At 43.5% G+C, this 13,245-nt stretch overlaps 1 protein-coding gene across 1 annotated transcript in view; it reads right to left on the bottom strand.

The window, feature by feature from the left end:
• The window catches only part of LOC137379339 (leucine-rich repeat-containing G-protein coupled receptor 5-like), a 131,746-nt gene that overhangs the window by 17,818 nt on the left and 100,683 nt on the right, over positions 1-13,245 (bottom strand). The window contains exons 7-8 of the mRNA XM_068050048.1: positions 4,789-4,857; positions 2,866-2,937 (exon numbers count right to left, since the gene is read on the bottom strand). Of these exons, the coding sequence (XP_067906149.1) occupies positions 2,866-2,937; positions 4,789-4,857 (141 nt within the window). The remainder of the gene's footprint in view (positions 1-2,865; positions 2,938-4,788; positions 4,858-13,245) is intronic.

The raw sequence follows: 13,245 nt of genomic DNA, 5'->3' as shown, positions 1-13,245 counted from the left end.
CCCCGTGGTGGGTTTGGAGGCTGGGATAGCATGTTGGGATGGGGGTGGTGGTGGGGGTGTGTGTTGGAGGGAAACCACTAAATTCCCCCTTTCACTGAAATTAAGACCAAGGCGGGAAGGCCTGTGAACAGTTTTTCCGCTCCACCACCAATTGGGACCCATAATTGAGCAATTAATGCCCAATTAAGGGCCTCATCCCGCTGCTGCAATTAGCCCAGCACGGTAAAGGCCGGCTGCCCGACCCGAACCCGACATGTGTCAGGTTTGGGTCGGGTCGGGTTGCACTTCCGGGTCTGGCATTCGGGCTCGGGTCGGCTGGGCCGGACACGCTCTATCACAGGTAAGTGGCTCCAATGTTAATTAAATTTTTGGACTAGAAAGGTGGTTTTGTTATGGCTATTTTAAGCTTGTGCAGATCAGCAACAAAGTGAAAACGGAAGGTAAGTTAACTGATTGTCAGGTCGGGTCAGGTCGGACGCGGGAAAAATGGAAGGTCTCGGGCTGGGTCGGGCTCGGGTCGGATGTGGTTCTGTCGGGCATGGGTCGGGTTTTTTTATGCAGACCTGAGCAGGCCTTTACAGCATGGGGAGCAGGGCAAGAACTGTACGGATTGCTTGCTGGCTCCAGTGCCTGAACGAGGGACTTGGCCTTGGGAAGGGGGGTGTGCCTGCCTGCTGAGAGCCACGCCTGCCCTTGCTGCCAACTGACACCCCCCTCCTCCGTGACCCCCACCCTGTGAGACCCTTCCCACCCAGACCTACCTGTGGCCTGGGTCCAGTGCTGCTCCTGGGCCTCGGGTAGGTGCTCCACCGGCAACAGCCACTGTCTCCACAGTGGCATTGCTCAGTTAAAGAGCTGCCGGCCTCTGATTGGTCGGCAGTTGTCAGAAGGCGGGACTTCCGTCGCCAGGGTCCTTAATCCTGTGGAAGGCCCGCCGCTGTCCAGTTAAGTGCCTAATTGGCACTTGATTCAATGGGCCTCCCGCAGAAGGGCGATGCGGGGTTTTCGGCGGTGCTTTTGCCGGAGGTCAAGACCCCCGTCACCTGAATAAAATCCTGGCTTGTGAATCAGCTGTTGATTTTTCACTGCATCCTATCTACTTTCCACTGAAGTTCACAAAACGATAGCTTAAACCCTTTTTGGGGACTTGACTTGTTTCACCATCACTTTTACTTGATTTGAAATTAAAAATCTTGGGAATATTTTCCGAGTCAATGAAAAATTAACACTGACACAGTGTGTAACAGGCTGCCCATTTGCCTGTTTCGTGTTACTGGACTGGACTAATTTCACTCCCTAAATGTTCTTTCATCTTATCTGTTTGACCTCCTCCAAATTTCTCTCCTTACTCTGTTCTCTTCAGTGTGGTGACTCGTGCTAAAGTACAATTCCACAGCTGCCAATGGGCTGCAAGTACTCCTTATCTGTGAGCCCGGACAGAAAGTGACAGGCTGTTTGCTGATCGAGGGTTCTCACCTTCTATCCTCATCTAAATCTTGAGCTACAAGAGGCCAGTGTAGTGTGAAAGGTTTAGAAGAGTGTGGAGTTTGTCCTCAGTGGGAGTGATTCAGACATAAGTACTAAAGATTTTATTTAAACATTTTAATTTACTATATTTTAGCTGTTTAATACAGGGAGCTGTTTAAAGTTGTTTATTTAGGATCTTATCCTTGAAATGGTTTGAGGCAGTTTTGGATCATTAACAGAGGTATGATTAGTTACTTCTCTGATCTGCAGCTTTTACCTGTGGTACTTGGGTTATTATGCAAGTTAAAACAGTATAACCTCTGCTGCGTAGCAACAGCTCAATATCAAGCTGCAAGAGGCAAGAATAGTGAGAAGTTCTACTCCAGCAGGAATTCAGCCTTCAGGTGCCTTTGGAAAGAAATTTTTGACATTGCATATATTTTTTATGTGAGACACAAATAGAACACAGTGCAGAGAACCCTCTTGTGTGTAGAAAGTAATTGTGTAGGCCATTTGGGATTCTCGGTGTCTAAAAGGGCAACATATTTGCACTGATTGATGAAAAATTGAGTCCCTGGAGCGTGAGGAACTCTGCATTTAAGTAGCAATTGGTTGATCTCTGCAGCATCAGAAAGGAAGAAGGGTTTCTGGATTGTTTTATTTGGCAGAAGACTGAAAAATATGATCTCAAGGGTAGCCATCTCCAGGTTGCTTCTTGGGCTAGATGCTGGGCAGGTTAAGGTTAAGGAAGGTAAGAAAGGTTAATTTAAGGCTACAGAGCTGGTGCAGGATGGAAGGCTTCACAGTCCAGGCAATTAAAGTTCTATCCCAAAAGGATGGTCTGCACCTGAACTGAAGCAATACCAATGTCCTTGCAGAGAGGTTACCCTTAATATATCAGTGGATAGGATTTAAACCAATATGGCAAGGGGAGGCAGGGGAAGTCTAGGTCCAAAACTCAAAAGAAAAGACAGATTAATAAAGCTTTTGAAGTCCAAGCAGAAGGCTTAACTGAAATAAATAGTCACAAAATATAATCGGGGTGAATGGAAAAACAGGTCGTGAGGTATAAATAGATACTGTTGTGGAAGAGGAAAGGGATATTAAAAATTGAGAAAACCAGGGAAAACATCAACATTCTAAAAATAGTTGGAGTGAGGTTTGAGTGCATATCAGAAATTCTCTTCATAATTTTCTATCCTTTAATAAGCCAGGAGTACAAACTCATAAAAGGACTCCAGTAATATATTCAGTTGAATAACAGCAGATTGGTAAACTGTTAACTTCGCTATTTAAAAAGCGAACAAAAACTGAAACACAAACCTGGGCAGTAGTGATATTCATAAAATTACATCCCACCCCAACCACTTAGAATTTAGTGTATAAAAGTAAACTTACATTGTTAGAAGTGACGGATTGCCAACAAATGCATGTTCAGGGATTGACTGTATGTTGTTGCTGTGAAACCCCCTAAAAGGTAATTTATATCAAATGAACAATGACATACAATACTCCAGAGCTCCAAAAACTTTTATTATATCAACATACTCTGAGAAAGTTCATTCTTTCATGTAATGGGGGGTATTCACCTATTAATCTATAAGCACAGGAAAGTATTTTCAGATATTAATCTTTTAAGAACATATCTCATTTGCTGCACAACAACAATTGCTGCATTTGAGAAGTAATTTGTTGTGTGAAGTAATACGAGATGTTCTGACATGAACTGCGACTATTGGAATATTATATCCTCCTCATAGAAAAATTTTCTTCTTACAGCAACAGTAACTTACATTTCTATAGCACCATTACATGAAGAAAACATTCCAAGATGGCGATCAGGCCTCAGCAGGATCAAGAGGGAAATTAGGGAGGTGGCCAAAGAAGTGGTTGAATAGATATGTTTTAGAGAGACAGTTGAAAGTGGAATGAGATGTAGAAAGGAGGAGGAATTTAGAACCATAGAAAAGTTACGGCACAGAAAGAGGCCATTCAGCCCATCAAGTCTGTGCCGGTTGAAAAAACTAGCCGCCCATACCTTCCAGCACCTGGAATTTGGGTAGAAAATCTCAGATGTAGGAGCAAGATTACCGAAGGCTGTGCCACTGATGGTGGGACAGAGGGAAGGGGTGACTGCACAGTAAGAAGAGCTGGAGGAAACTGCAGAGGGATTTATAAGTGAAGACAAAGCTTTGAAGTTGAAGGGCTGAGGGCTTGAGATTGGGAAAACAGTGGTGATAGGTATGCAGTGGTATTCTGGATGAGTTGAGGTTTAGGCAGTGTGAAACCTAGGAGGCTAATGAAGAGGATATTGGAAAAGACAAATGCAGAGCTAACAAAGGCATAATTTTTTTCTCCCACATTTTCTTGTTTAAATGCGTTGGTTACAAAAATGATCATAAAACTGATTCACATGGTAAACTAGGTCATTATTGGAAGACGAAAAACCTTGAAATCTTTTTTTAAGTGGAAGTATTATTTCTCCTTTTATGTTCTCTAGATCCCCTGATCTCCCGAGGTTATGCATCACCTGTAGACAGCCTGCCTCTGCCAATATGACTTTGGATCAGTTGCCTGGAGGCCTGCCAGAGTAGTCTCTAGATGTTTTTTCAGCTAATCTTCCCTTTTGTTGTAGGAACCTGACCTTTGCTCAACACCTTCCCCTACTTCTGTTCTACTGCATGTCAGTGCTCCAACATGGCATTGTTTGTGCCAGCTGAAAACTCCCAAATCTTAATGTTTTGATTTATAGCAAGTCCTGCCTTCCAGAATTGTGTGAGTGCCAGAAAATCTTTAACCATTACCTGGACTCACAACCATTACCAATTACTTTTCCACAGACTGTTTTATGTCTGCAAATTTTGCAGTCACTTCCAAGGGAAGGTCAAAGCAAAAAGTGTTTGGAAATACAATACAGTAACTCCTCAAAAAACAAATTGCTGAAGTATTGATTGTTATTGCAGCAGAGTCTTTAAATGCAGTGGCGATATCTCATTCAGTCATTTTCTCTTATGACTTCCATTCCCACTTTCAAGGTTAGAATCAGTATTATCAGATTCCATGCATGGAACTAAATATTAGAGCTCACTTTACATGGTAAAGAAAATACCAACCCTCAGAGCAGAATTGGCCTGGTTGCTATGTGTAGCAATATCATAAAAGCATGCGATAAAGAATGGCTTCAAAATTCACTAGGCACAATCCTAACAACACTGATCACCCGTCACCCTGGGCTGGGACTGCCAGCTCCATTTTGATTCTTTTGGTGATAAAGCTGCATCTACTTGCTGAATTGCAACACTGATCGCTTTGGGTACTTACAGTTCTTTAAGATTTGTTAATGCCTTTATTGCAACAGGAAATTCATCCAGATTGTTGTAGTTCAAATCTCTGTATTAGACAACAAATATTAGAAAATGTAAAAATGTCATCTGCAGTTGTGATCAGAATGAAGTTAGTTAGATTTCAAATGAATTCACGATGGCACATTCATGTGGTTGAACAGTTCATGCTTTGTGCACCTCATTTCACTTCCACCTTTTAAAACACATGTAATGTCACAATAACAATCACACAAATTTTTAGTAGAATCAAAGGAATGGGTGAACGTACTTTAAAAAAAAATCTGGCTGTCTTTTGAAAATCTGAGGTAACATTTTAGCCTTGGTGCATTGAGCTGCTGTTGTGCTTCAAAAGGTAAATCAAGTTTTAATGGAACTATAAATACATTTCTTCTTTTGTAAATGTTGTGGAACGATATTGCCTTTATATCAAGTCCAAGTGTTCCAGTGCTATAGCACTTTTTTTTTTTAGTTCATTCGCAGGAAGTGGGCATCATTGGCAAGGCCAGCATTTATTGCTCATCCCTAATTGCCCTTGAGAAGGTGGTGGTGAGCGGCCTTCTTGAATTCCTGCAGTCCATCTGGTGTAGGTACACCTACAGTGCTGTTAGTGAGGGAGTTCCAGGATTTTTACCAAACAACGATGAAGAAATGGCAATATATTTCCAAGTGAGGATGATGTGTGACTTGGAATGTGCCTTGGAGGTTCCCATGTGCCTGCTTGCCTTGTCCTTATTGGTGGTAGAGGCCATGGGTTTGGGAAGTACTGCAGTGCATCTTTTAGATGGTACACACTGTTGCCACTGTGCATTGGCAGTGGAGGAAGTGAACGTTTAAGGTAGTGGATGGGGTGCCAATCAAGCAGGCTGCTTTGTCCTGGATAGTGCAGAGCTTCTCGAGTGTTGTTGAAGCTGCACTCATCCAGGCAAATGAAAAGTATTCCATTACACCCCTGACTTGTGCCTTGTAGATGGTGGACAGGCTTTGGGGAGTCAGGAGGTGAGTTACTTGCTGCAAGATACCCAGCCTCTGACCTGCTCTTATAGCCACATGGCTGGTCCAGTTAAGTTTCTGTTTGTTTCAGTCGTTGGTGGTGGGGGATTCAGCAGTGGTAATGCCATTGAATATCAAGGGGAGATGGTTAGATTCTCTTCTGTTAGAGATGATCATTATCTTGAACTTGTGTTGTGCGAATGTTACTTGCCTTTTATCAGCCCAAGCCTGAATGTTCTCCAGATCTTGCTGCATGTGGGCTTGGACTGCTTCAGTATTTGAGGATTTACAAATGGGACTGACCACTGTACAATTGTCAGCCAATATCTCTACATCTTACCTTATACTGGGGGGAAGATCATTGATGAAGCAGCTGAAGATGGTTGGGCCTAGCACACTACCCTCAGGAACTCCTGCAGCAATGTCCTGGGGCTGAGATGATTGGCCTCCAACAATCACAACAATTTTCCTTTGAGTTATGTATGATCCCAGCCAGTGGAGAGTTTCTCTCTGATTCCCATTGACTTCAGTTTTACTGGGGCTCATTGATGCCACACTGGGTCAAATGCTACCTTGATATCAAGGACTGTGTGGTGGTCACTCATGAACAGATGCATCTGTGACAGCGAGATTGGCGAGGACAAGATCAAATAGGCTTTTCCCTTGGTGCTCATTGCAGTTATGTTCTTCAGGACTCTGCCAGCTTGGTCAGTAGTGGTGCTACTGAGCCACTCATTTTGATAGACATTGAAGTCCCCCACCCAGAGACAATACTGTGCCTTTGCTGCCCTCAGTGCTTCTTCCAAGTGGTTTTCAACATGGAGGAACACTGAATTATCACCTGACGGAGGGCAGTAGGCAGTAATCAGCAGATTTCCTTGCTCATGTTTGAGCTGATGCCATCAGATTACATGCAGTCCGGAGTCAATGTTGAATACTCCCTCCTGACTGTACACCACTGTGCCACAACCTCTGGTGAGTCTGTCCTGTCGGTGGGACAGGACATACCCAGGGATGTTAATGGAGGAATCCGAGATGTTGACTGAAAGGTATGATTCTGTGAGTGTGACAATGTCAGGCAGTTGCTTTACTAGTCTGTGGGACAGCTCTCCTAATTTTGGCATAAGTCTCTAGATGTTAGTAAGGATGACTTTGCAGGGTTGACTGAGTTTAAATCCCTCCTATTTATTATGTGGTTGGAGTCCTCTATGCATGCATTGTTTTTCAGTTGTTCTTTATGACTTTATATCCTGGTTGCTGCAAATTCCCCAGTGATTGAAAATTCTCCATGAGTGGCTGCAAGCAAAAAACTGCATTTCTGGCCTTTATGACCATGTTGAACTGCTGAGCTCTTCACTGACCAGAAAGGTCTTCCTTAAGTGGTGTCTTTTAAATTGGAACCTAGCAAAGTGTAGGTTGTCTTTAAGGCAAGGACAAAACCCAACACTTCAGATGGGTCTCAAAGCCTCTGAAGGAATCAATGTGAGTGAATTTCTGTAGGGCTTCTCCTGATCATCTGCTGTAACATCAGTGGATGCGGGACAGAAATCCCAGAAAAATGGCATAAATACTGTCATGGTAGATGAGCAGGAAAAACTCTACTGAAATTCACCCTCAATCATTCTAATTCCCTAATGTTGTTTCTTGTGCATTAATACACATACATCTTCGTTTGGATTCCCTTGGCTTTGTAACTATGCCTTTATTTTTGCTTTCCACATCCTGATTTCTTTTTCATCATCATGTCCTCTTTAACCTTTTCCAGCCTTTATATCTTTTTATTACCAATACTCCTAAAGCTCACTTTCCTCTCTTGTGCGTCCTGCTCTATCCCCTTGTTTCATCCCTTCATTGTCATAATATTTAAACCCTCTGCCACACCTGCTATTAATCTTCACAGGAGGCCGTTAGTCCTACCTCTGCTCAGGTGTAGAAAATCTCATCAATAAAAATCACTCTTGCCCCAGAACTGCTTCCGATGCCCCAGGAATCGGAACCTTTTCCTCCTAGCCCATACCACCAAGTATGTATTTACCTTCATAAACTGCTTTCCTATAATCACATGATTGCTACCTTTTGAGGCCTTACTTCTTAACCTATCCCCTAACTCCAGGAAGTCTCTTTACAGAATACGAATCCTATTCCTCACTAGAAATCTGACATCAACTATGACTTCCACTGATTCCTCCTCTCTTTCCAAGAGCTCCTGTACCCACTCTGTTGTCTTTCTTACTTGAATATCGGCTGGAATTTTATGCCTCTGCAAACCCCCCCCACTCCCCTCTGCTGGAGCGGGTTGGCAGGCAGCAGGGGCACGGTGGGGGGAGTAAAATCCGATGGGTTGGAGGGTGTGGCCTGTTCATCACCTTGCTGCCATCTCATCTATTTGACCAGTGTCAGGATAGCTGACAAGCCGCCCATCTGCCCTTGGGCCAATTGAGGTCTTTAAGTGGGGCACAACAGTGACTGCAGACTTGTCAGGGTGTTTTCCTCCTGCTTGTGCACTCTGTACTCCACGGAGGGACCCTCAGCGGAAAGGGCCGCCCCGGCCTGATTCCCCCCACCACCCTGGCCTGCTGATCATGGTCACCCACCCCCATCCCACTGCCTGACTGGCCCTGATGAGCTCACTCCACTTACCTGAACTCTGGGCCTCCGTTGCTGGCTGGGTCCGGGGCCGGGTGCAGTTTCAGCAGCGTCCACCGTTCCTGGTGGCGTTGCTGGGACTGAAGAACTGCCAGCCCTCTGATTGGCCAGCAGCTCATGGAGGCAGGAAATCCTTCCTATTGGGGGCAGAAGCCACGACCTCAGGGAACTAATTACCTGAGCCACACAAAATTATGTTGTGCCTTCCCAGACTACTAGAGGCGGGCTGCTCCTCCACCTTCCAGCCGGTGGGCGGGACGGGACTCATGTTTACAGCTACAGAGGCAACTATCGAATGAGATGTTAAATTAAAATCCTGTCTGCCCTCACAGTTAGATGTAAGCAATCTAATGGCACTAATTTTTTTTTCATTCATTCATTGGATATTGGCATCACTGGCTAGGCCAGCATCTATTGCCCATCCCTAATTGCCCTCGAGAAGGTGGTGGTGAGCTGCCTTCTTGAACCGCTGCAGTCCATGTGAGGTAGGTACACCCACAGTGCTGTTAGGAAGGGAGTTCCAGGGTTTTGACCCAGTGACAGTGAAGGAAAGGCGATATAGTTCCAATTCAGGATGGTGGGCGAGTTCTCCTAGTACTGCAATCAACATTTATCCCTTAACCTAGGTCACTATAACAGATTATCTGGTTATATATCTCACTGCCATTTGTGGAACCTTGTGTGCAATTTGTCTGCCTCATTTTCTGACATTACATTTCAAATCAAAGTACATCATTGGCTGTGAAGTGGTTTGGGACATCCTAAGTTCAGGAAAAGTGCTATATTGATGCAGATACTTCCTGCTTTTCACTATTGAATCTCCCATTACCACTACAATCTTACATTTAGCTCTTCACCTCCCCCACCTCACGACTAACAGGTAATCACAGTGCCATGGCATTGCTCTATTTCCCAGTCTCCATCTGAGTCCAGCATTCCATACCAATTAGACAGATTCAGATCCCCAGGGGTTTTCCTGTATTGCTACTACCTGACATTCCCCCCACCCCACCCCCGCTCTACTGGAGGTCACCCACTTCCCTTCCTCGATCTTGTATTCCTCTATGGCAGTAAAGTGATCACTTCCTTCCAAAGTGTGTTCTATGAACTGTTCCATGTAATGCACAGTGTCTCCTATTGTTCCTCAATCTCAGTAACTTTGTGCTTGACTGAGTCCATTTGGAGACACTTCTTACACTTCTGTTTGTCCTGGACATTCATGCAAATTTTGTACAAGCTTCTACTGTCCTAACACAATACCACAACTCAGAGAATTCAGTAACGTAAATAACTGAAAATCATTTCAGGCTAACTACTCTTCAGTGCCAAACTCCAGTTCCGGCCACTGCGGTATTAATGAGCTATATTTCAGTGTTCCAGAGTTTTTTCAAAAAATCAATCAATTGTCTTTATTTTGATGTTCACTCAAAGCAGATCACATATCTCATTCCTTGCAGCAGTGATTAATGTAGCATCACCAGCTTAATTCCCAACAACTTTTGAAATCAATAGCAACTGGCAATAAGTTGTCATTGTTTAAATCTCGCATTTATAGAAGTAGTTCAGAAAACTGATTTCCATTGGATACTGACACATGCACTTGCCTGCTACAAAAGTGCTAGAGAAGCGAACCATTTTCTTTCACCCCATGGGCAGAATCTTCCCAGTCCAGTGGCGTCGGGCTTGAAGGCGGGACCGGAAGGAAATTCAGATATATTAGTGTTGGGTCAGCGGGCAGATGCATTCCCACCTCCAGGCAATCTTCCCAGAGACAGATCATCACCAGCAGAGGCTACCCACCTGGGTGTGTGGGTAGCCAATTTGAGTGAGAGAAGAGTGGGTCTAAGACTAGTATTTTAAACTTAAATAAGGGCAATTATGAGGGCATGAAAGCAGAGCCATCAAAACTGAACTGGCAAAGTAGGTTAAGGGATAGGTCAATAGAGATGCAGTGGCAGACATTTAAGGGGATATTTCAGACTACACAGAATAGATACAGTCCAACGAGAAAGAAAAATTCCATGGGGAGAACCCACCATCCATGGTTAACTAAAAAAGTTAAAGATAGTATCAAACTTAAAGAAAAAGCATATAATTGTGCAAAGATGGGTGGCAGGTCAGAAGATTGGACAGAATATAAAAATCAGCAAAGAACAACTAAATGATTAATAAGGAGGGAAAAATTAGAGTATGAGGGAAAGCAGGCTAGAAATATAAAAACAGATAGTACAGTTTCTATAGCTATTTTAAAAAGAAAAGAGTTAACAAAGTGAGCATTGGTCCTATAGTAAGCGAGTCTGGGGAATTATTAAGGGAAAATAAGGAGATGGCAGATGAATTGAACAGATATTTAACATTTGTCTTCACCATTGAGGATACAAGTAGCATCCCAGTATTAGCTGTAAAATCAGGAAATGGAAGGGAGGGAAGAACTCAAGAAAATTATAATCATCAGGAAAGTGGCACTGAGCAAACTGTTGGAGCTGTGGGCTGACAAGTCACCGGGTCCTGATGGACTTCATCCTAGGGTCTTAAAAGAAGATGCTAGTGAGATAGTTGATGCGTTGGTTTTCATTTTCCAAAATTCCCCAGATTCGAGGAAGGTTCCATTAGATTGGAAAATAGCCAATGTAACTCCTTTATTCAAAAAGGGAGGGAGACAGAAAGCAGGAAACTACAGGCCAGTTAGCTTAACATCTGTCTTCGGAAAAATGTTAGAAACTATTATTAAAGACATCATAGCAGGGCACTTAGAAAAATTCAAAGTAATCAGGCAGAGTCAACATGGTTTTGTGAAAGGGAAATCATGTTTCACTAACTTATTGGAGTGCTTTGAAGAAGTAACATGCGCTGTGGATAAAGGAGAACTGGTGGATGTTCTTTACTTAGATTTCCAGAAGGCATTTGATAAGGTGCCACATCAAAGGTTATTGCAGAAAATAAAAGCTCATGATGTAGGGGGTAACTTTTTGGCATGGATAGAAGATTGGCTAGCTAACAGGAAACAGAGAGTAGGCATAAATGTTCATTTTCTGGTTGACAAGATGCAACAAGTGATTTGCCACAGGGATCAGTGCTGGGGCTTCAACTTCTCAATTTATATAAATGACTTGGATGAATGGACCGAAGGTATGGTTGCTAAATTTGCTGATGACACAAAGATAGGTAGGAAAGTAAGTTGTGAAGAGGAGGCGACAAAGGAATATAGATAGGTTAAGTGAGTGGGCATAGATCTGGCAAATGGAGTCTAATGTGGGAAAATGTGAAATTATCCATTTTGGCAGGAAGAATAAAAAAGAAGCATTATATCTAAATGGTGAGAGATTATAGAGCTCTGAGATGCAAAGGGATCTGAGTGTCCTAGTGCATGAATCGCAAAAGGTTAGAATGTAGGTACAGCAAGTAATTGTGAAGCTAATAGAATATCATTTATTGCGAGGGGAATTGAATACAAAAGTAGGGAGGTTATGCTTCAGTTTTACAGGGCATTGGTAAGACCACAACTGGAGTACTGTGTACAGTATTGGTCTCCTTATTTAAGGAAGGATGTAAATGTGTTGGAAGCAGTTCAGAGAAGGTTTACTAGACCAATACCTGGAATGGGCACATTGTCTTATGAAGAAAAGTTGGACATAGAGTCATAGAGTTATACAGCACGGAAACAGGCCCTTCGGCCCATCGTGTCTATGCCGACCATCAAGCACCTAACTATTCTAATCCCATTTTCCAGCACTTGGCCCTTAGCCTTGTATGATATGGCATTTCAAGTGCTCATCTAAATACTTCTAAAATGTTGTGAGGGTTCCTGCCTCTACCACCCCTTCAGGTAGTGCGTTCCAGATTCCAGCCACCCTCTGGGTGAAAAATTTTTTCCTCAAATCCCCTCTCAACCTCCTGCTCCTTACCTTAAATCTATGCCCTCTGGTTATTGACCCCCTCCGCTAAGGGAAAAAGATTCTTCCCATCTAACCTATCAATGCCCACCATAATTTTGTATACCTCAATCAGGTCCCCCCTCAGTCTTCTCTGCTCTAAGGAAAACAACCCTAGCCTTTCCAGTCTCTCTTCATAACTGAAATGCTCCAGCCCAGGCAACATCCTAGTGAATCTCCTCTGCACCCTCTCCAGTGCAATCACATCCTTCCTATAGTGTGGTGCCCAGAACTGCACACAGTACTCCAGCTGTAGCCTAACTAGCATTTTATACAGCTCCATCATAAGCTCCCTGCTCTTATATTCTATGCCTCGGTTAATAAAGGCAAGTATCCCATATGCCTTCCTATCCACCTTATCTACCTGTGCTACTGCCTTCAATGATCTATGGACAAGTACACCAAGGTCCTTCTGACCCTCTGTACTTCCTAGGGTCCTACCATTCATTGTATATTCCCTTGCCTTGTTAGTCCTCCAAAAATGCATCACCTCACACATTTCAGGATTAAGTTCCATTTGCCACTGCTCTGCCCATCTTACCAGCCCATCTATATCATCCTATAATCTAAGGCTTTCCTCCTCACTGTTTACAACACCACCAGGCTAGGCTTGTATCCATTGGCGTTTAGAAGAGTAAGAGGCGACTTGATTGAAACATAAGATTCTGAGGGGGTTTGACAGGGTGGGTGTGAAAAGGATGTTTCCTCTCGTGGGAAAATCTAGAACCAGGGGTCACTGTTTAAAAATAAGGGGTCGCCCATTTAAGATAGAAATCAGGAGAAATTCTTTCTCTCAGTGGGTCGTGAGTCTTTGGAACTTTTTTCCTCAAAAGCCAGAGGAAGCAGAGTCTTTGAATATTTTTAAG

Source organism: Heterodontus francisci, chromosome 18, assembly GCF_036365525.1.
Source record: "Heterodontus francisci isolate sHetFra1 chromosome 18, sHetFra1.hap1, whole genome shotgun sequence".
In the NCBI taxonomy this organism is placed as follows: Eukaryota; Metazoa; Chordata; class Chondrichthyes; order Heterodontiformes; family Heterodontidae; genus Heterodontus; species Heterodontus francisci.
Note: the sequence above shows the minus strand (reverse complement) of the source record. Positions and strands in the feature narration are given on the sequence as shown.